Source organism: Malaclemys terrapin, chromosome 4, assembly GCF_027887155.1.
Source record: "Malaclemys terrapin pileata isolate rMalTer1 chromosome 4, rMalTer1.hap1, whole genome shotgun sequence".
Classification (NCBI taxonomy): Eukaryota; Metazoa; Chordata; order Testudines; family Emydidae; genus Malaclemys; species Malaclemys terrapin.
The window spans coordinates 50,632,736-50,654,427 of NC_071508.1; the positions used below are offsets into that span (position 1 = coordinate 50,632,736).

A 21,692-nucleotide genomic window follows, 5' to 3' on the forward strand; every position below is an offset into this window, starting at 1 on the left:
GTTGAAGAAAGTGCATTTTAGTCGTGAATATTTAAAAAAAATTAAATTAGACTTTCTGTGACGTTGTGCAGTCTATATGGCTTTATAAAAACATGATAATAAGTGAATATAATGTAACTGGAATAGTTTTATAAATACATGATAATAAGTGAATACAAGGTAATTGGAATATGCCTCATGCAAAAGGTCTCTTGTAAGGTATCATTACAAAGCTTATAATCTACTGTGTGTGATCATCCTATTTGTATAAATGTACCATGTACCACTCTTGTATCTAAAACTAGAAATATAACTCTGAGGGTCTATTGTAATTGTGTAAAGTGTGGGCCATTAATGGTGGTTTGGAATCTTGATGACTCCCATTAACCAGAACCATTGTCTGCAGATGGCTGTGTTTTACCTGTAAGTCTTTCTGTATATGTGTGTGCTGGCAAGTGGGTAATGAAGTCTTGCAGTGACATGTGATCATGTCACCTGAACTGGAATTCATCTTTAACCTGGTGCTTTTCCAGTGGGGGGGGGAGGGAACCCAGAGGGCCAAAGGGTTCCCACCTATGCAAAAGATATATAAAGGGGTGGAAGAGAACAAGGAGAGAGAAGAGCCATCATGAAAAATCCAATAGGTACCACCTAAGCTGGAACAAGAGCTGTACCAGGGGAAAGAATTGTGCCCAGGCCTGTGTTACCTCAAGGGGAAGAAGGTAACGCTTCAAAGGAAAATACTAGAGAGATGGTAGAGGAAAGATATAACAGGGAAAGCCCCTTTTCTCAGAAGCTGCAGACTCGGCTTCCTTCCGTGTCTGTCACCGGTGGTTTTAGCTACCCATAAAATATAATAAAATAAAGAAAAGACATTATAATATGGTGCAAATAAAGATAAGTGTATTAGGGATAAAAGGTACAGAAAAACTAGGGAAAATGGGGGGAGAAATACAAGAATAACACAGTGAAACAGCAAAACCATAAATCAGTAAAATAGTGGATCAGTGACTGACTCTGAGAGCTTGGAGCTCAGGCCCATAAACCCTCCCGTGGGATTCTACAAAACAATAAACAATACCCCAACACGGAAACCTTTCTCCTACTGATGCAGCAGATGTCACGTACAGGTGTGATGCCCAGGACCTACAACTCTTGGACTGATTTAGAGTCCTTGAGGAGGAACACTGGGGAGTCCAGACGACTGATGGTTCTCGTCGCTGGCGAGGAGACCCTATGGGATGACGGACAGGACTCCTCTTCCTCAAACACACTACGGGATCGATGTTGTTCTTCGAACTCAGCTCTGGAGCTTCTGCGAAGACCCGACCGTGTACGAACTGTCGCTGGAATGGACAGCCCCGCGCAGGCGCTGAACAAGACCTTATAAAGCCTTTTTTGGCGGGAAGAGTTCTGAGGTGATGGAACGCTTCTGAGGTGATGGAACACTGAGGGTTGGACTTGGCGGGAAAAAACGGTTCTGACTGGTTTAAGCTAGAGTCTGTGTAGCAAAATAAGTCCCCTCTCAAAAATGGAGTTCAAAGTTAGAGTTCATGTACTCCATTTTGAATTTCAGTTTTTAAAGTCAGTGATTCACTTCAGTATTTTAAAAACATCTTATTGATAGCTAAGTGAAACAGTATATTCCATCTAACACCTGGAAGGTGTCCAGTCTGAGGAAAAAACTTACTGAAGCATCTCTAAGGGTGAGATTATCTGTATTTAGTTTGATTAGACATAGATTTGCACATTCTATTTTATTTTGCTTGGTGACTTACTTTGTTCTGTCTGTTACTACTTGGAACCACTTAAATCTTACTTTCTATATTTAATAAAATCACTTTTTACTTAATACATACTCTGAGTTAATTAATAATACCTGGGGGAGCAAATAGCTGTGCATATCTCTCTATCAGTGTTATAGAGGGCGAACAATTTATGAGTTTACTCTGCATAAGCTTTATGCAGGGTAAAACGGATTTATTTGGGTTTAGACCCCATTGGGAGTTGGGCATCTGAGTGCTAAAGACAAGCACACTTCTGTGAGCTGTTTTCAGGTAAACCTGCAGCTTTGGGGCAAGTAATTCAGACCCTGGGTTTGTGCTGGAGCAGATGGGAATGTCTGGCTCAGCAAGAGAGGGTGCTGGAGTCCTGAGCTGGCGGGGAAAACAGGGATAGAAGTAGTCTTGGCACATCGGTTGGCAGCTCTCAGGGGGAGTTCTGTGATCCAACCCATCACACTTTCCTTTTTGGGAATAGCACTAGATTCTGTTCCAGGTTATAAAGGAATAAATTACTATAATGAAGAGATACTGCAGAGTTTAATTAACAGTGAGGAAAAATGGTCTAAGCAAGCCAAGGTGAGACATTAGAACTTACATTTACCAAAGGAAGAGATGAGCAAATACAGAGGGCTTTGCAGAGAGCAGGTGTTATGTGTACCGTAGGAATATCATAAATGCTTACAAATTTGGGCAGTGCCGGCTAGAAAGGCTTACAAAGTGCTCCAGTTGGGCAGAACTACATGCAGCTCAGACATCGGGGATCTCAGGTTCTGGGAAAGGATTGTTAATATCCAATGCTGGCACCCGCAGCAAGTACTTGGTTTTATGGATCTCTGGAAAGTCTCTCTCTGTCATTCCTATTTCCCACTTGCGAAAATCCGGTGCGGCCTTCAGCCATAAGTCTTCCATGGGGCCTTTTGCAGTGAACCACCACTCCTAGGGAAAACAAAAGGGAAACGAGATGCCAGAATGAGACTGGATCTTCAGAGACAGCATTTCCAAGATGGTCAGGAAGGGGAGGAGTCTGACAAGAGCCCCCTATTCTTGCTATTGATCGCTATCTATCCCACACTGCCCCACCAGCAAGCCAGGGAACAAACGGATTACGAAAGTTGCAATTTGACCCTTGGTTCCCAGCTGGCTTTGGGGAAGGAAGTATTCTGCATCACGCCTAAACCAGGCACAGATCTCTTCCCCTTCCATGCTGGCTCAGCACTGCTGGCTGGTGTGTTGGATTCCCTGCTCCTATGTAGGAAGGGAAGTAGGACCCCATTGAAACTACTCAGCTCCCCATGTTGTGACCCACGATACAGATAGCCCACACAGGGATGTTGAGGCCCCTTAAGCCCCCTTACTTACGGCCTTTTAGGGTGTAAGGTGAATGGTTTTCATTTGATGATTTACTCCTGCTTCACGCTACAGAGGCGCTATACTGGAAGTGTAAATATTGTAGTGACTTATTGTAGCGGGGCGGCCTGGCTTCCAGGCGCCCCAGGAAGCGATGAGCCAGAAAAGCCGCCAGAGTGGGCGGAGCCACCGCGGCCTGTCCCCGCCCCCCGGAAGTCAAGGGGCGGGACAGGAAGTATAAAGGCCAGGCCCCAGCGCTCAGTAGCTGGCCGGCAGCGGGAGAGGACAGACGCTGGTGCCCGAGCTCCCGCGGACCTGAGCCTGCCGAGAGCCCGGTACCCTGAGGAGGACTGGCCGAGCCTGCCGAGAGCCCGGTACCCTGAGGAGGACTGGCCGAGCCTGCCGAGAGCCCGGTATCCTGAGGAGCGGTCTGAGCTTCCCCCCGCCGAGGGCCCAGAGGGAGCGACAGACCTACCTGGTGCTCGGGGCCCGGAGGAGCCCATGATCTGCGACCCAGCAGATGGAACTCAGGAGGAGCAGGTACCCATGGAGGAGGAGATGGGGAGTGGCCCGGGGATACCAGACCCCGAACCCATGTCAGTGTGTTGCGGTCAGGATCCCCACTGACTGCACGGCAGACGGACTGCTGCGGATAGGGCCCCGGGCTGGAACACAGTGGAGTGGGTGGGCCTGTGTTCCCCCCTGCCACCCCGTGCCGGGTGGCAGTCTCTCCTCCTCCTTGTCCAAGGGGCCTGGGCCTCTGACAGACTATTGGTTTGCTGCCCCGCCCTGACCTAGGGCCTGGGCTAACCCAAACTGACCCAGCCCCTGCTACAAGGCCTGGGCCACTGACTGACTATTGGTTTGCTGCCCCGCCCTGACCCAGGGCCGGAGCTGTTAATTGTGTGCTCAGCCCCTGCATAAGGGCCTGAGCTCTGAGCTGCTAATTGTGTGCTCAGCCCCTGCATAAGGGCCTGAGATCTGAACTGCTAATTGTGTGCTCAGCCCCTGCATCGGGGCCTGAGCCCTGAACTATCAATGGTGTGCTTAGCCCCTTTCCAAAGGTCGGGGCCCTAACTGTTATTCGCTTTGTAGCGGGGCGGCCTGGCTTTCAGGCGCCCCAGGAAGGGACGAGCCCCACCCCGGAACTACTACACTTATCTTTCTACAAAAGACTTTATTGCAATAAAGCAGGCCAGCTGCCTTTACAATGATGACACCAGAACAGAACTATCAAACCACAGAACTGTCCTCCAAGATGATAAAAATGCATCTTGCTAAGGGAATTGTTCTCTCAGTTTGCCACCGGGGTGGAATTTCACAGGCTAGGCTGGCAGAGCCTGTGGTTGGAAAGGCCGATTCCAAACTCAAGTCTTCCACATTTTGTATGGCAGAGTACTGTAAACAAGGAGCCGGAGAAGGATCTTATGCAGATGGTTAGAACTCTACCTGTGTCCATTTGGGTCTGGAAAAAGTTCTCAGACATCCATATTTCAAATCCCCTCTCTTCCTGGGGCATGTCCTTCTGATGAAAGTAGGTAGCCATGGTTTATATGCCATCCTAGCTGTAGATTTCCCATACTTCTTTTTCCCCTTCTCCTCCAACTGTGATTGGACCAAGCATATTTCTGGCCAATGTCTTTTTAAAAGGCCAATAGCAGGTGCTTCCTGGCCCCAAAGCTGTCAGCCTGTCTATTAGTATTATTATTTTTTATTTGTATTGCCTCATTGTGCTCGGTGCTGAACAAACAGAACAAAAAACCATCCCTGCCCCAAGGAGCTATCAATCTAAGACAAGAGTCAACAGATGGATACAGACAGACGGGGAGCACAAGAAAACAGTGAGACAATATTGGTCAACATGGTCGACTGTGGTCTCAAAGCACTTGGCATCATGGCAAAGGAGAGTTTTAACTCCAGTGCCCACACTGGCCTTTGTTGTCTTGGTCCAAAACAGAACTGTGCACCTGGGGCCATGGTAGAAGGTCCTGTTAAGACAAACCAAGTAGTTTTGAGTTTGTGTCCATAGTAAGCCATCACACCTTTCTTAGCCTAATACTGTACTTTCAAGGGATGAGACAAATGTAGCCATTTTGCTTAACTTCTAAATTCCAAACTATACACCCCAGCCATTTGCTCCAATCAGCTCCCTGGGCAGGAGAAGAAAATAGGCTCTGTCAAGAAATGCAAGAGCTACATTAGAGCACTGACTTTGAGATATTTTCTGATATTACCTCACAAGAGTGGGCTAAAATTAGGTCAGAAACTAACACGGTCAATGGTAAAACTCTTCCAGTAAGAATGCTTGTCACTGTTATATGTCCATTGTTCCTGTGGTTGCCTTCACTTGTTCCATGTCCTGTCTATATGAGGAGTGTACCATGAAAGCGCATATTGCTGTGCACTGATTTTCATGCATTGCAGGCATGCTACCATCTGGCAGTGTGTTCCAATTATACCAGCCTCTTTGCAGGTGCTTCAGGGCACATGGCCCAGCAGATACGTTGTCATATAGGTGTCTTGGCCAGACTGCACTAGATCTTTAGTAATGCTCTTGTTTTTAAGTCTTTCTGCATTGCTGCTTGTGGGCATTTTACATTTTTCTCTGCTTGTCTGACATCTGACAACAGCCAGCTGCTGTTCATCAGGGACTGGGCGTTTCTGTCCCTACTGGGAACAGTAGGCCAGGCAACCAGAAGGTGTGGGGTCAAGAAAGGGAAATTGGGGTGGGGACTGGGTGTGCTGGGACCTACTGACCATGCAATGGAGGTGTAGGAAGGAAGGAGGGAAAGAGGGGAAGGGTGGCTTGTGCAGGGCTCTGACAAACACACACTCAGGAGAACCTGGGAATGCATTCCCTTCCCAATCCAAATCAGACCCCACTGGTACATTTTCACAACTAAAAAGTAGCTTACCAGATCTGAATGGCATTTCTCCTGCTCTCCAGGTTGAACCTGCAGCTGTCTCAGGAAGCACTTCATCGGATTCCTCTTCCCCCTGGCATTCAGAGGCCTTCTCCTCTATTGCTCTCATAATGCAGTCTCCAGTACAGGGAATGTCCATCTCTGCCAGATGCTGGGAAATGCTATCATACTATACACCTTCCCTGATTGCTGTGATCATATGGTACCACAGGCTCTGGCCCTGTCTGTAAGGCAGTGAGCATGCTGATGTCGGTGCTGGCCAGCTGGCAGCCTGGTCGGATGATCCAATGAGGCGTTGTAGAGATCAGATCACAAATCAATCACCGGAAGAAGCCTGCCACTGTGGAAGCACTGTGCAGCTAGGGGCCACCCATGTGTGCTGCATTGTTTGTACAAGTAGGTGGGTCCTGGCCAGGCTGACTCCTGGACAGTGGAATGCAGACAAGTGTCCAGACAGGCCACCTCTGCCGTATGGGATTGCACTGGGAGGTCCATTTGCACTCTTTGGGCTAACACAACATTGCCCTCTGCTCACCATGACACTGACAATGACCGAGGCTCGACCTCAAAGCACAGGTGGGTCAGCACAGTCAATAGCATAATAGAAACCCAAGTGTGTGTGTAGATGTGGAGCATGTTACGGCCATGCTAGGGAGAAGATGCTATGTTGACCATGACAAGTTGGACCAAGCCATGATGGGCAGGCAGGTGTAGACAGACGCATGGACAACATGAAAAGGAGATTTAATTTTGCAAATATAAAGTTTGCGCTAGAGAGAAAACCACTGGCCCCTAAAAATGATGCTCCTCTAGATCTTCCATCAAAATGTTCTCCAAAGCACAAGTTCCAGGAGGCGCAGAGCAGGAAGCAATGTTATTTTGGAATGGTTGGTTGTGTACTAGAAATGGTCCCAAACCTGTTAAATGTTTTGAATGGGATTTTATGCTTCTTAAACCATAGCCCTGAGAACCGTCCAGTGACGTCAAGATAAGTGCTGTTCACACAATACTGAGTGAGACACTTGGGTTGAAATCTCAGGCTGCATCTCACTCCCCAGCTTGGCAGATGTGGGCTTGTCTACACTTACAGGGGGATCGACGCACGGCGATCGATGCATCAGTGATCAATTTCGCAGGTCAAGACCTGCTAAATCGACCACAGATTGCTTTCCCGTTGACTCCTATATGCCACCAGGTCAAGTAAGGGGAGTCGATGGGAGAGCATCTCCTGTCGACATTGCGTAGTATGGACTTTGTGGTAAATAGATCTAAGCTACATCGACTTGAGTTACGCTATTCACGTAACTTAAATTGCGTAACTTAGATCGACTTTTCCCTGTAGCGTAGACAAGGAGTCTGCAGAGTAACTCTGGCAAGAGCTGGGAGCCTGTTTGTTGGGTTTTGTAAATAGTCACCACTGCAGGGTGAGCAGTAGCACAGTTAATGGAGTCCTTGAGAGATTCTGTTCCATTCTGTTGGAGGAGAGTTCTGATGATGGGGGTGGGTGTGGACGTACACAACAGGGTGAAGGATCAGGTGCTGCGCATGCTCCTCCCCAAGCCTTGTCCCCAAATGTCATGCCAGCCCCAGGCTGTCTGAGAATATACCACAAATGTTAGTGGAAGTTAGAAGTTAGGTGGGCTTGGGGTGTATGTCACAGTGGTGCGGCAGTTCCCCGCCCCTGTCAGGAAGGAGTTAAAGAGCTCCTCCAGCACAACCAGGCTCAAGCCAGTGCAGCTGTAAGCCTTGTCCAGCCTAGGTATGGGGCGGGGGGGCTTAAAAAGGAGGATCCCAGCTCAGTTTGGGGCAGCACTCTGAAGGAGCAGGACTGCAGTGCCGCGGTCATTGACTCCCAGAAGAGGGGTTGCTGACTGGGGGAACAGCTAGAGAGCCTTGCCCACCCAGGCCCTTGCAGAAAGGAGAAGGGCTGATACTTTTGTTCTTTTTTGCTCTCTTTTTCTTTGACCTCCCAAACTGTTTGTTTGGGCTACTTTAATTCCCCCTACCCCTGGGCAAGGGGGCAGAGGCTATGAACAGCACTGGACTCTGCCACAGGAACAGGTCCCATCCTTTCCCCCAGGGGGTGCTAGGGAGGTACAGCCTACTGCAGGTACCCACCCGCTCCATCCAGGATTTCGATCATTTGCCCTCACAACACCCCCCCCCCCCCCCCCGCCCCTTGACTTTATCTATATTGCAGCCATTGACCTGCAGCCAGCTCCACTTTCTTCTAGGGAATCCTAAATCCCTTCCCAGAGACCAGCTCATCTGGTGCTCAAAGGAAAGAGCTTTCAGATTACCAGGTCTCGGGACTTACGTTGCTGATCTCCAGCCAGGATTTCTCCAGGAGGTTTCCATATACGTCACAGAGTTGGAATGCTTGGGATAGGTAGATTTGGCTCTGTTCTTCATTGCCCAACACCAGGAGGATATAGGCTTTCAGGTGGTAAACCCGAGGGTAACAGATAGGGCTTGTGGAGCATCGAGAGAGAACCTGGTCCAAGTCCTAACAAGAGAACAATTGAGATTCATGTCAGGATGACATCCCAGAGCTTTGAGATCCCTTTGCAGGAATACAGTATGCCTGAGGAGAAGAGCCAGCTAGAAAGAAACAGGAAACCTGCAGAGAGATAGAAAGTAGCAGGGGTGAGATAAAAACCAGGAAGATTCAGACTGTATGAACTCGTCTTGATCATGCACTTAGGCAGCACTCACTAACTTGGCTTTGCAATAGTCTCTTATCCGACCTACAGGACAAATCGTCTTTGGGAATTGTGCACTCTGTGTGGCTGATTTCTCTTCTACCTCCTGTCCAGAGGCCACTCGGAGAGGATCCTAAATATATGTTTCTTGCAAAGTGAGTGGGATGGGGACAAGGGGACATCTGTCACAGCCTTAATAGCATCTTTTTCTGCATCCTCACAATGTCCGAATAATCTGTCATGGTTCTCTCACCCCACAAATGTGCATCAATTACTGGCCCTGGAAACATATCGTTGAAGGGCCATGATAATGAAATACTGCTGTTTGATCAAGGGTTGCCCCCACTTTCTGAATCCTTCCACTAGTTTCCTGCCTCTTATTGCATCAAATTCAAGTTTCTCTGTCTCCCCTACAAACTCTATAATGTAGAAATAAACCTAGCTGCACAATGCAAAAATGTCAATGCCTTCTCCCCTCCTCCCTTGCACAGCTGGACACATACAAATATAGAACATCACTTTTGACCAGTTTCCATGTTCCATGCCAAAAATAGAAGTGTCTCTGTATGCTTTGGGGGCACTTCATTTTGTCTGGGGATTTCCCCTCCTCTCCATTGTAGTGTATTATGGGGAAAAAAGAGGTTTTGCAATTCTTGCCATCAATTTTGGGATGAATCAACTGGAAAGAAGCAAAATGATGATCAACCTTCCCCTCCACTTGTAATAGCTTTGCATTGGTTATTGCTCATGCGGAGTGTAGTGCAGCACTGAAGGGATTTCAAAACCAACCCACCACCTGAACAGCCATTAAAACAATCCCAGGGGCCCGAACAGGGAACTAGGCAATTCAAGGGAGGAGACCGAGGCTAGCAGAGCTGAGTAGATACACAGGGCTGAAGAGCTGCAGGTGTCAGGACCCTGGTATTGAAGCCAAGTCCATTGGGTCCCTAAAAGGGATCCCCAGTGTCCGCGCCATGGCAGCATGCTGAACCACTACCCCTGACTGACGGCCTTGGTGCTAAAGACCTACAGCCCCACAACCCCTGATTGGCTGGACTGACAGCATTCTCACTAGGCACCTGGACTATATAAAGACCCCAACAGGAAGAGGAAGCTGTCTGAGCAGTAGGCCATTACTGCCTGGACCACCTTGCTGCCCTGCTGTTTCGCCTGACCTTGCCTTGCTGCTGTACTGTCTCACCTGACTCTGCCTTGCCTGACTGCACCTACCTATCTTGCCAACCCAAACCCTTCGATTGTATCTCCTGGCGACAGACCCCCCCTGTGAGAACTCTAACCATTGCCCCGGACTGCCTGGAATACCAATTGTCCTCCCAGTTACCAGACCACCTACACACCACTAGACGACGACTCTGGACTCCTCTAGTCTGCCCATCCTGACCTATCATAATGCCCAGTGTCTGAAAGAGAGGCGTGCAGGGAAACGTGATAGATGGCTGCTCCCAGTGGGCCTGATTCAAAGCCCATTGAAAGACTCCCATTGACATCATGGGCTTTGGATCAGGCCCTCCATGTCTAGCAGCCATCAGGAGATATCCAGCCACCATTTGCAGATGTATTGCATTTTACAGTCTTTCCACATAATGTGGACATCTCCTTCTCCCTCTCACCTTTAGCGTCTTAGTACGAGTCTCCCAGACCAATTCAGGCCTTTCCTCAAGGTGTTTCCGTAGCATAAGGATCTCACACTCCAAGAATCTACAGAATCCACTGGTAGCAAAGAATGAGGCGCTAGTTCTCCTCAGCAACCTTCTGGCCTTTTCAAAAGGCTCCTTGAAGTTGCCCCACTGCTGAAGTCTGGCAAACCTAGATCACCAAGAGAGAGATCCACATAAGATTTGCTGTAGGGGATTGGACTATTGGATCAGCCAGTGGCACTGACCTATATATGGAAAACTCACGCTGCATCTAGCTACCTGCACAGTGCTATACAATGGGCAGAGGAATTTTTCCTAATGCACGCAGCAAAGCATGAGATAGGATTACCACCAACTTAGATTGTACTTTGGGGGCAGTGACTGTCTCGTTATTCTGTGTTCGTACAGCGCTGAGCACAGCAGGTACTGGTTCATGACTAGGACTCCTAGGCACAATGATGTTGATTATTATAATTTAATGCAAAATAAAGATGTTTTCACTAGACCTAAAATTATCCATCCGAGGTATGTGCCATGATGACAAAAACTTTTCAGCCACCCCCCCAGCTAGGGTGGCCTTAAGGCTCATGAATACCCCATTCAGTCCTCTAGTAGAACTGGCCCAGTTCTGCCACCCTTACTCATATTGAGAAGTACCTGATCCGCCAAGTAGTCACACTGATTTCAACAGGACTCATGGACTAAGGAGCTATTCAACGTGAGTACGGACGGCAGAATCCGGCCCAAAGTTTCTGAATTCCGACCCACCATATGGCAAAATAAAGATTAAACCAGTAACACAGCAAAGCAATTTTGAGGAGACTTTGTATATTACCAAATGGCCACGGATGAATACAGCCCCAACATGATGCTGTTCTGAGACATAAGGATGCAGTTTTTTTCATTGCGTTGTATGAATTCCAGGCACTCTTTAAATGACTTAAATGAAAATCCTGTAAAAGAAATTTGCATTAGAGAAGCTGTTTCCCCTTCTGGTGGGGGTGTATTTCCCTATTCTAAAACTACCATAAGTACAAAGATCATCAAGAGGGATCTTGGAAGTAGCTGAATCACCTGGCATAAAAAATCCTCAGATCTCAATGAAAGTCTAAAAGAAATGTTGCAAGATTTGAGTTTTAACTGAGCTCCTTGGGGCTGTCACAGGCTCTGTATCAGTGGTCTCTAGTGCAAGGGGAGAAACCCCATACTGGGCAGAAAAAATGAAAGCCTCATCACCCAAGCATGCAGTTCACTTTAAACTGCCCGTGTTTCTGTAACACCGACAGACTCCAATTGTCAGCAGCTGGGATCGAATCTGAGACCTCAGCAGCTTAGTGCATGAGCCTCTACTGAATGAGCTAAAAGCCAACTGCCTGTTAGCTAAGGTTGTAGAGCAGACTCATACTCTCGCTCTAAGCGGTCTCGGTGCCACTAGATGGGACAGAACACAACACTCAGCAGCATAGGAGTGCGCATGGGGTGTGCCAGGTGTGCCCAGGCACACCCTAATGCAGGGGTGGGCAAATGGCCCCCCTCTCCCAGCGCGGCAAGCCACAGGGTCTGCGCTCCCGGGCCCCCTCCCCTGGAGCCATGCCGCTGTGCACGCAGCGCTTTGGGGGCCGGGGTTGTGCACTCCCGCAGGGCAGTGTTTTGCTCTGCGGGGAAGCTAGGAGCCTCATCTCATGTTAAGGGGTCTGGGGCCAGGGGGGTTGGATAAGGGGTGGGGGCAGTCAGGGGACAGGGTGGGTTGGATAGGGGGTGGGATCCTGGGGGGTGGCTAGGGGTTGGGGGAGGTCTCTGGAGGGAGCAGTCAGGGAGCAGGGGGGGTTGGATGGGGCATGGGAGTCCCGGGGTCTGTCAGGGGGCGGATAGGGGTCAGGGCAGTCAGGGGACAGGGAATAAGGAGGGTCCTGGGGGCAGTTAGGGTGGGGGGGTCTATGGAGGGGGTTGTCAGGGGACAAGCAGCTGTGGGGGATTGGATGATTCGGGAGTTCTGGGGGGGGCTGTCAGGAGGCAGGGGTGTGGAGAGGGGTTGGGGGAGGCAGGGAGCACGGTGATTGCATGGGTCGGGATTTCTGGGGGTCCTGTCTGGGGGCGGGGAGCGGTTGGATAGGCATGGGAGTCCTGGGGGTCTGTCTGGGGGTGGGGGTGTGGCTAAGGGTCGGGGCAGTCAGGGGACAGGTAGGGGGTATGGTCCTGGGGGGCAGTCAGGGGACAAGGAGCAGGGAGGCTTAGATAGGTGGTGAGGTACTGGGGGGCAGTTAGGGGCAGGGGTCCCAGGAGGGGGTAGTCAGGGGACAAGGAAAAGGGGGGGTTGGAGGTTCTGAGGGGGGAAGTCAGGGGGCGGGAAGTAGGAGGGAGTGGATGCGGGCAGGGTGGGGGTGGGGCTAGGACGGGGCTCACTGGGTGCACACCCTAATGAAATGGGCTGTGCATGCCTATGCTCAGGAGGTGTGTGAGTTACATTTGTTCTCCACAATGGATGCAATGCAGGGATGGGCAAAGCAATTCCTATGTTGTGGAGCCGCAGCAGTCCTTCCATAAGGAAGGTTGCCACTTGGGTCCCATTATCCATCCCTCTCTTTCTAAAAGGTGTTTTTGAAAGAGGACCTCCTTAAACTATAGAGCAAAAAGAGAGTTTCAAATTCTTCCAACTTTTTTGCCACTTTTGTAGGGGAAAAAAACAGATAACCACAACCAAAAACCCAAAGAGAATTGGTTTCAGCAGATCACTGCCTTTGAGCACGATTGTGAGAGTAACCTACAATACATTATTAAACATGTTTAACAGATACTCCAAGGAACAGACATTCCTACACTGGCTAGCTTGGTGTTGCATGTAAAAGGATTGCTGGAGCCCTAGACTTTCACTGCAAGGAAAGTCTCTAGCCCTTTCCCATGCAGAAGCGGAGCTCACAGCATAGTCAGATCAGTAGAGAGGCTAGACTTGTCAAAGAAAAAGGTTTCCCACCACCAATCAAAGGTTCACAAGGGAGTTCTCCCCTCTTGCAGACCTCCGGAAACCCACTGTAAGGTGGTGTGAAGTGACCACCTAATCTCCCAGCCAAGCCCCCTGTTCTCACCCAGTCCCCTCACTTTGTGGGCTTTCTGAAGTCTGTATGAAGGGAGCTGTGGTCCTGGAGACCTTAGGCCAGGTCTACAATTCAATGTTTTACCGGCCTAGTTAAGTCAGTTCGGGGAGTGATTTTTTTTAATGAGATAGCTGTGCCAGCCAAAGCCCTAGCACGTAGCAGCTATACTGGGCGGGGAAAGGGCTTTTGCCAGTACAGTTTATGTCATTCACAAAACTGGTATAAGCTGTACCAGCAAAAGAATTTTTTTGCTGGTATAACAGCATCTCCATTAGCAGGGTTTTGCCAATTCAGCCATACTGATATAGTTATACTGGAAAGGTTTTAAGTGTACACGAGGCTTTAGATGTGCGGAGTGCCGGGGGGCTAAAAGGAGCAGTGTGATTGGGGTAGAGATGAGGGGAATTCCTCCAGGCCAGCTGAGTGAAGTCTGCAGAACCCCAGTTAGCCTTGTTGGCCAACTTTACAACCTCCCACCTCCCAGTATAAGGCTCCAGATTTGTATGAGAATATCCCAAAAGCGTCAACGTTCACACAGATATCAACATCCCTTCATCGGAGCTACAACCAGGGCCGGCTCTGGCTTTTTTGCCGCCCCAGGCAAAAAAGCCGCCGGCCGCCTCCCCCTCCCCCCTGCGGGGGGGGGGGGGGAGGGCGGCCAGAGCCCTGGCGGGGGCTCCGCTCTCCCCCTGGCGGCCAGAGCGCAGGGAGCAGGGCGGCGAGCCCCAGCCAGGGCTCGCCGCTCTCCCCCCGGCGGCCGGGGGGGAGGGCACCGGGGGGAGGTCCGCGAGCCCGGCCGTGGCCCCGCTCTCCCCGGGGGCCGGAGCGCCGCACCGCCCCCCTCCAGGTGCCGCCCCAAGCACGAGCTTGGTGGGCTGGTGCCTGGAGCCGGCCCTGGCTACAACCCCTTTTCTGTTAAATCTTTTAGCTCTCTTCTTTAAAAGCATATCAATTGCAGTTTAACCACAAACGAGATGCCAGAATGGCGCCACCGTTTTCTGGCAGTGTTGACATGGCAACCGTCCCTGTCCAGGAGTGTCTTTGCAAAGCACGCCTTTATCTGTTGTCCTCATTACCCAGTACTTACCAGCATAAAGCAAGAGTTCTAAACAGTAAGAAAAGAAACAAGCCATCCCAATGATTGTCTCCTCCACAACAGCCAACTGCTCCAGCCAGCTCAGTACTTGCACACAATCTTGGTACCTAGACATCATGGAGAATTATTGCACGACTCATTTTATTCTGACGTGTTTCTCCCCTATCCCTTTATTTCCTTTCCTCTTTCCATGTCTCATTCTCTATCCTCCCATCCATCATTCCACTCATATATCTATCCTATTTTTCTCTCCAAGGATCTTTGGTCAACGAGCTTATGGAGAAGGGCTTCAAGGATGCCTGACAAGACACTGAGTGGATAGAGACGTTCCACTGTGGTCCTTCCCAGGTGCGCAAAGTATCCCTATGTGCATATAAGTGTCTGCAAGGTCCACTGTGGATAGCTAATTGCCTTTCCAGCTGGTCATTGACAAGGAAAAGCACAGGAGCAGTGCATATAGATGCCAGGTGGCCAACCTATTACTACAGACAAACATGCCCCAGCAGAAGGAACAGTTGTGAGAACAAGTGTGTTCAGGAAGCCACTGTGGCTCAGAGAGAGTTCTTATAGATTGATGTCTAATAAGAGACAGACCAGTCTTTTAATCTGCCAGGGGTGGGAGGAAATAAGGCTGCCACATGACTCCAGTTGACACTTCTGAGCCATGTGACAGAGGTACCTGCATCCCAAGTATGGGGATCCAAACTGCCTCCTCATGAGGAAGAAATTCACTTCAGAAGAAAAGTACCAGCCAACCAAAGCAAAAAGCCAAACTTAGCCTGTCCATACTTCCTCACTTCCTGGCTCTATAGACCAGGGAGGTCCTTGGTCGCCCTCATAATGTGCCTCCCACCTCTTTCTGTCAAGGGCACATTGTTATCATCGATAGTAATTCACATTAAGAGCTGTTAGGTATGGCTCAGTATTATCCCTCCATCTCCTCCTTGGTCAGCCATGAGGTCAGACACCATAAATAGGGCCCTGTGTAAATCACATTTTTGTGGAGGACATGGAAATCGAGAAAATGCCCCCAAACCGTGATCTTTTACATATTTTTCCTTACAATTGACTAAATGTACTTATCAAATTCATTCCTTGCAAACTGTCGGGAATTTTCTTTAAAAAAAAAAATTGATTTATACAGGGCCTTAAACATGATGTCCTTCCTAGAGACACTTCCTAGAGACACTGGTCTGTCTTCTGTCATTGTAACCACATGCCTTGCCCACTGAAGTCATTGGGATTTCTTTATATTTACTATACTTGTGTCTCCATCGACCTCCCACAGTTCCCTGTTAGATTTCTTCTCCATACACCATTCTCCTTAGCCCATCCATATGGGAACATAAATTTGCATCATACCTGGTGCTCAGAAAGAGAGCTTTGAAGAGCATGCAGAGAACCAGATAGTCCAGCTTCGGTTTCTTCAGACGCACACACATTTCATGGGCTCGATAGCCTGTGGAGAAAACAAATGTATTAAGTGTCTCTCCCTTAATACTGACACCTTCTCTTCACAGTATACGATGAAAGCAGACTTACCTAATTGAATAGATAAGGGCAGGTTACCCAAGCAGAGCTTCATAGAGGCCAATGACTGTGCTAATTTAACTGTTGTTAATAGCCCTCCTCCGATAACCCGGAGGTGAGAGCTACGCTGGATGGCCATCAGCTCATATTTCATCCATTTATCTTCGTTACCCATCATCTGGCAGCAGAGTGAGAATTCCGAATAGGATGAAATGATCTAAAATGTTCAAAACAAGAAAAAACAAGAGCCTGAAACTGTTGACTGAATTGTTATCTGGTATAGGCTCAAAAGGGACACATGGATGAACCAGAAACCCCCACATTTCTTTGTTCCTTTTTCTCTTACAACACTGACCATTAAAAAAAATTAGGATTATTAATATTAACGTTTATTATGCTCATGTCTAAAGGCTCCAGTCAGGATTCCCCCCCTGTGCTAGGTGTTGTACAGACACAGAATATAAACTAGTGTACATGAAATTAGCAATAGCTTAAAAATCAGAACCAACCTAAACTGTTACAATAAAAAAAATGAAACTGAACCTCAGATCAACTCTTTTGGGAGGCTTAAAAAGCTCAGTGAACTTTGTTTGTCATTTCACCACATCTCTGCCTCCCTAGTTCTTACCAGAGGCAGAAGTGCTGCACCATGACAAGGAAGACCATGGGCATGTTTTACCAGCCAAGACAGAAAGAAGCAAGGCATGCTGGAAATCTGACAAGAAAGCTGGTTTTCCATGAGATTTCCAGCCCCAGAGGCTTAGACAGTGTGAATGAGGTTCAGAAAAACATCAGAACATTGGGATGATTATCCAAAGCCAGCTTTTACAGGTCAACCCATTGTTTGTTGAAATCGGACATCTGCTCCATAACAGTCAGGACTCTTCAATCCCCTTTGGGCAGGGTGTGTCCTGTCACCACAGTTACTTCCTCTTCTTTGGGGGCAGGAGGAGAGGGTTCCCAGTGGCGAAGGTGGACCCACCTGGCTCTCATCCTCTGATTCCTCTGCTGAGTTCACCTTCATGAGTGCTGCCAGGTGACAGAACTTCTTGCTGTTTGTAGCAGTGTCCAGGCTGAAAAGTTGCCACAATAAGGAAAGGCAGTGGCCCTGCTGGTACAGGAAAGCTAATTTCTTCTCCCTGTCACACAAGAGACACATCTTTAGCCAGAGCAGATCACAGCAGCACAAAGATCTCACTATTGCTACTAATTAAACAGAGAGCAGCGGTGGGAGGAGGAGGGATCCTGAACTGGACATTTCTTCCTCCTCCTAGGAGAGGAGGCATGGAGGATTCCAGGGGCAGGAAAGGGGAAAGGAAGAAGTAGCAATCGGATGATGGGGTACCAGTTGGGGGAGGGTCAGTCAATGGAGGGGTGGCATTGTGGGGGAGGTGGATGTAGCAGCAGGCAGGTTGAGGGTACCTGTGGGCATTGGGAAGGACGGGAGACATCTGCTCCCCCACTTTGGCTGGCTGCAGAAGGGAGCAGCACAGAAGAACCTGAGGCTGCTTTATGCAGCAATGCTGAGAACCCTCCCCATTCCCTGGCCACTACAGATCAGCTTTTAGGCTCCAGCCGGGGGGATTAGCAATTGTAGCCCTGTGCCAGCAGGGGTTGCTCTGTCAGCAGAGGGGAGCAGGAGGGGCTTGGCCAGGGCATGAGGGAGCACCATTGGCTGGGTCAGACGCTTCTCCCCCACTATCCCGCAAGCATGGGGGGGCACAGTTATGGGGAGCATCACAGGGGATAGCTGTGAGGGGGATATGGGGAAAGCCATGCTGTCAACTCTCGTGATAGATGGCATTTTTCCTAAAGCCCCAGCTCCTGGAGTCATGGGATCACAGGAGAACCTTGGCTGCCATTTATTAATTCAAAAGAACAAGGTTCATGTTGTAAAGAAAAGCTTGAGAGACTGGTGATCTTCGGGGAAGGAAAGAGAAGCCGGAAGGGCTGGGAGAGAGGAAAGAGACTGGGGTGGGAGGCTGTTTGGGGCAGAGAGAACAAGAGGGCTATTGGGGCGTCTGGACGGATTTCACATGGAGAGAAGCCTGGAGCGGGAAGGAGGGTGAAAACTCAGCTCACCATCTGGAGATTGCTGCAGGGTAGGCTGGGAGCCTGCCACTGGGGACACTGTAGGGGGAGGCCAAAGTAGATGTTGGTGTTTTATTGAGGGGTATCGGATGAAAGGCAGTTGTGCTAGGACATTTTGGTGATCCAGGAAGGAGGGTTGCTTCGTGGCAGAGAATTACTCTGTCCATCTCCCCCACCAGTGGCTGTAAGAGGTGAATGTAATGGGGGGAAGGGGGGAGTTGCGGCAGCAGGAAGGGGGTTCCAGCAGAGATGGGGAAGAAGGTGAGCAGAGGAGGAGGGTGGCAGCAGCAGGGGAATATGATGAGGTACATTGGGGATTCTTGAGAGAGGTGAGACAGCCTGACTCCCCCCTGGTGCCTCAACCCAAACTCCGTCATCCCACCCCTCAGGGCCTCACCTACCCCTCCTGGAATCCAGCCTTTTCCTGCTCACTTTTTTCCCCACTCCTAAGATCCCCCTGCTGGACTGTCCATCACTTCTACCTATCCTCACTACCTCACCTTCACCCCCAAGCACCCCATCTTCAGGCTCCCCTTCTCCCCTCCTACCTTAACCCTTCACCTCTGCACTTCCTCCTTTCCACTGCCTTAACCCTCACCGCCTGGTACCCCGGGCTGCCTCACAGACCTCTGCCACCAACCCCTCCCCTGCTGTTCCACCACTGCCTCCCTCCACCGGGGCTCCCTCATCTCCCCCAGCTTCCCCCTCCACAGCACCTCCCCCATTATGCACCCCACTCTGATATCTCCCCTTCCTGGGTACCTCCAGCCCCTCATGCTGATACCCCCACCGCCTCATCTCTCTCTCTGCTTGAATCCCCAGCAACACTATCCTGCACGGTCCAAAGGGTCTCTCCATAACCAGATGCTTTTCCTTGCTCCCTCTGCCCCCGTTGGCCCCAAAGCCCATGGCTCCCAAAAGAGCTTCTCCTAATCTCAGGTGCCCCTTCACCTAGGACATCCCCGAACCACTAAGATGATGACTTCTTGCTCCACAACCTAAAAGAATGCTCGTAAACACATTACGCAGCCATGCAGTAGCATACATTCTGTTAAAGCATTGGCACTGTTCAAGTAGATTGTTTATAGTGCAAATAAAAACCTTAAAACTTGTTTACATATGTTGCACCCATTTTTATCACAAACGGGTAAATTGAAGCACTGTTCCCAGACTGAAATATGAGCATTCCCATGACGAGGCTGGTTAGCAAGGACAGGCCAACATTTGGAAATAATGCCTTCAGCAGTAGCAGGGAGTATAAAAATATTCTCAAAAGCAAATGCATTTCTTTGCAATCGATTCCTGTTTTCCAAAATAAATGCCTTGCTTTAAAGTACTGTACCATTAGGAATGCACGTATCTAATTCCCTCTTCCCTACAGTGTGTGAACACCATTTTTTAAAACCCCCACTCTTCACATGCTTAATTTGAAGCTTGCAAGTTACATGCTTCATATTAAGCATGTGCTTAAGTGTTTGCAGGATCGAGGTCTAAATGACAACCAGAGACTAAAGTAAAATCCACCCAACTTGGTTTTACTCCAGTTCTACTTCCTACCCTTTACTGCGACTATACAAGAATTGCTGCTTCTTCTGGTGAGACATGTGCTTTGACTCTTCCATCAGCGTCTTAAAAAAGACTCCAATCAAGGTAAATGGGAATCTTCTGTTTAATAAAATCAAAGCCTTCCTGATGAATTTATTTGCCAAATTCATTTGGCCCATGTTATAACAGACCTGCAGAGGGGAAGTGAGAGTGAGACAAAGACCGTTTGTTATCAGTCAACTGCATGTTCCGAAATGGTGGGGCTCTCAGCTGCCATTTTCTAGCATGACATCAATGCTGGAGCCAAGGGCGGAGGTGGGGAGTAGAGAGTGGGTTGGGTTAAACCTCATTGAAACTGTTGTGTCCTCCACTCCTCATTTAAGATAGCTGTGAGAGACAACTCAGTGGCCCCACCTAAGGCAAAGGGGGCATGCGAGCCCATCCAGTAGTTTGGACTTTTAGTTTCGAATGAGGTTGTACGGACATAGGAGGGAGACACAGGAAACCTGCAATCATCTTCCATAGATGGCCCCAACCAGATACATAGAGGTTCCTCAATGTCTTGCTGTCTCCTTACCTCACCCTTCAGTCTGTAGAAGGTAGCTTCCTCAAACTGGTTAATTACAGTTGCTCTGAAGTCCACCGATTTGATCAGATTCTCTGCTGTATTCAAATTGCAAAAGGCCTTAAGCAAAACAAACCACAGAGAAGGGTAGGTGACCATCTGTGCCGCACACTTTCTCCAACCCCACCACCAGCTGAAGAGAAACGGCTGGATTCTCTGGTCTGCTACGGCCACTGCAAGCAGCAGGAGATGGCCAGTGGGAGAATCCCCTCTGCACAGGTGGAGGCAGCAATGTGTCTCCTGCCCCCCTCCTCCCACACCCTGTGGCAGAGGAAGGAGGGAGTGTTCTGAGGGCAAGGTGTGAGCAGAATGGGGTCATAGCAAAGCTTTATGCCTGATCTTCCACTGCTGGAAGCCTAAGCTAGGGTTGCCCTCATGCAGCTATCGCACGCCAGGGCAACATGGCACTGAATCACGGAGCTGCGGCTGTGCATCCCGTCTCTTCGCCACCCTAGCTGTGCTCACACAGGGGTGAATCAAGCCACAAAGCAAAGGGAGCTCTCTTCACTCTGTCTAGGACAGCAACATTGCTTTCTTTCCCCTTGGAGTAACCCAGGAGCTGCCTGCAGAGCTGGGACATAATGCCCATGGGTTTCTTTGGCTGAATGTATGGAGGAAATGTAGTACTGAAGGACTGATGGCACTGAGTCCCAGTCACCCTTCAACCCCCCCTCACCCCTCCCACAGCCCTGCCAATGACCTTATTCCTGACCTGCGTACCGCCTCTTCCAGGCTATTCCAGTTGTGGGCACCTTCCACAGCTCGGTAACATACTCTAATTCTGACTAGAAGCACCCTATCTCTCCCATGAGCTCTCCATGGTAGAGATTGCTAATTCATATGATGATTTTTGTCATATGACTAAATGTCACCGAGAGACTATGATGGGCCTCCCAAAATCATGTCCCTAATGATCTCCTTATCCTCCCCACCCCCACCCCCTGTGCCCCAGCCTCTAGAGGACTGGGGCTAGTGCCCTAAACCACCCTGCCTTTAAACATTCCTCACTCCCCTCCCACTACTATATTCACTATACTGGGGGGTTGGGTGAAACCGCCTTGAGGCTCGTGCATGTGATAGCTGGCCTTCACTCCGGACAAATGTGTGAGGCACTCAGCTCTTTTCTGGAACAGACAGCCAAAGCGATAGGAACCTCCCCCCAAAACACAGGCCACGGGCAAAGCTGGAGCAGGAGTTGATCCATGTGACCTAAGCAGTTTCCTGGGAGTCTGATAACAAACATAGGGCTTGGGATTGACTGGACTGCACAGGCGTGTGTGGGTGAGAAACACCACAGAAAGACCCAGAGAAGGCAGAAG

At 49.4% G+C, this 21,692-nt stretch overlaps 2 protein-coding genes across 3 annotated transcripts in view; one reads left to right on the plus strand and one right to left on the minus strand.

Annotated features, from left to right (window-relative positions):
* The window catches only part of LOC128836210 (zinc finger protein 664-like), a 98,274-nt gene extending 96,557 nt beyond the window's left edge, over positions 1 to 1,717 (plus strand). Inside the window, exon 6 of one of the 2 annotated variants that reach the window (XM_054026263.1) lies at positions 1,094 to 1,717. In XM_054026263.1, the coding sequence (XP_053882238.1) occupies positions 1,094 to 1,369 (276 nt within the window). In that variant the 3' untranslated portion in view covers positions 1,370 to 1,717. The remainder of the gene's footprint in view (positions 1 to 1,093) is intronic. The other variant, XM_054026264.1, reaches the window with a different exon arrangement.
* A 640-nt stretch (positions 1,718 to 2,357) lies between these two features.
* LOC128836131 (adenylate cyclase type 10-like) overlaps positions 2,358 to 21,692 on the minus strand; it is a 71,051-nt gene continuing 51,716 nt past the window's right edge. The window contains exons 25-34 of the mRNA XM_054026148.1: positions 20,326 to 20,433; positions 17,535 to 17,584; positions 17,095 to 17,251; positions 16,125 to 16,329; positions 15,945 to 16,041; positions 14,574 to 14,689; positions 11,230 to 11,347; positions 10,368 to 10,563; positions 8,352 to 8,540; positions 2,358 to 2,699 (exon numbers count right to left, since the gene is read on the minus strand). Of these exons, the coding sequence (XP_053882123.1) occupies positions 2,511 to 2,699; positions 8,352 to 8,540; positions 10,368 to 10,563; positions 11,230 to 11,347; positions 14,574 to 14,689; positions 15,945 to 16,041; positions 16,125 to 16,329; positions 17,095 to 17,251; positions 17,535 to 17,584; positions 20,326 to 20,433 (1,425 nt within the window). The 3' untranslated portion in view covers positions 2,358 to 2,510. The remainder of the gene's footprint in view (positions 2,700 to 8,351; positions 8,541 to 10,367; positions 10,564 to 11,229; positions 11,348 to 14,573; positions 14,690 to 15,944; positions 16,042 to 16,124; positions 16,330 to 17,094; positions 17,252 to 17,534; positions 17,585 to 20,325; positions 20,434 to 21,692) is intronic.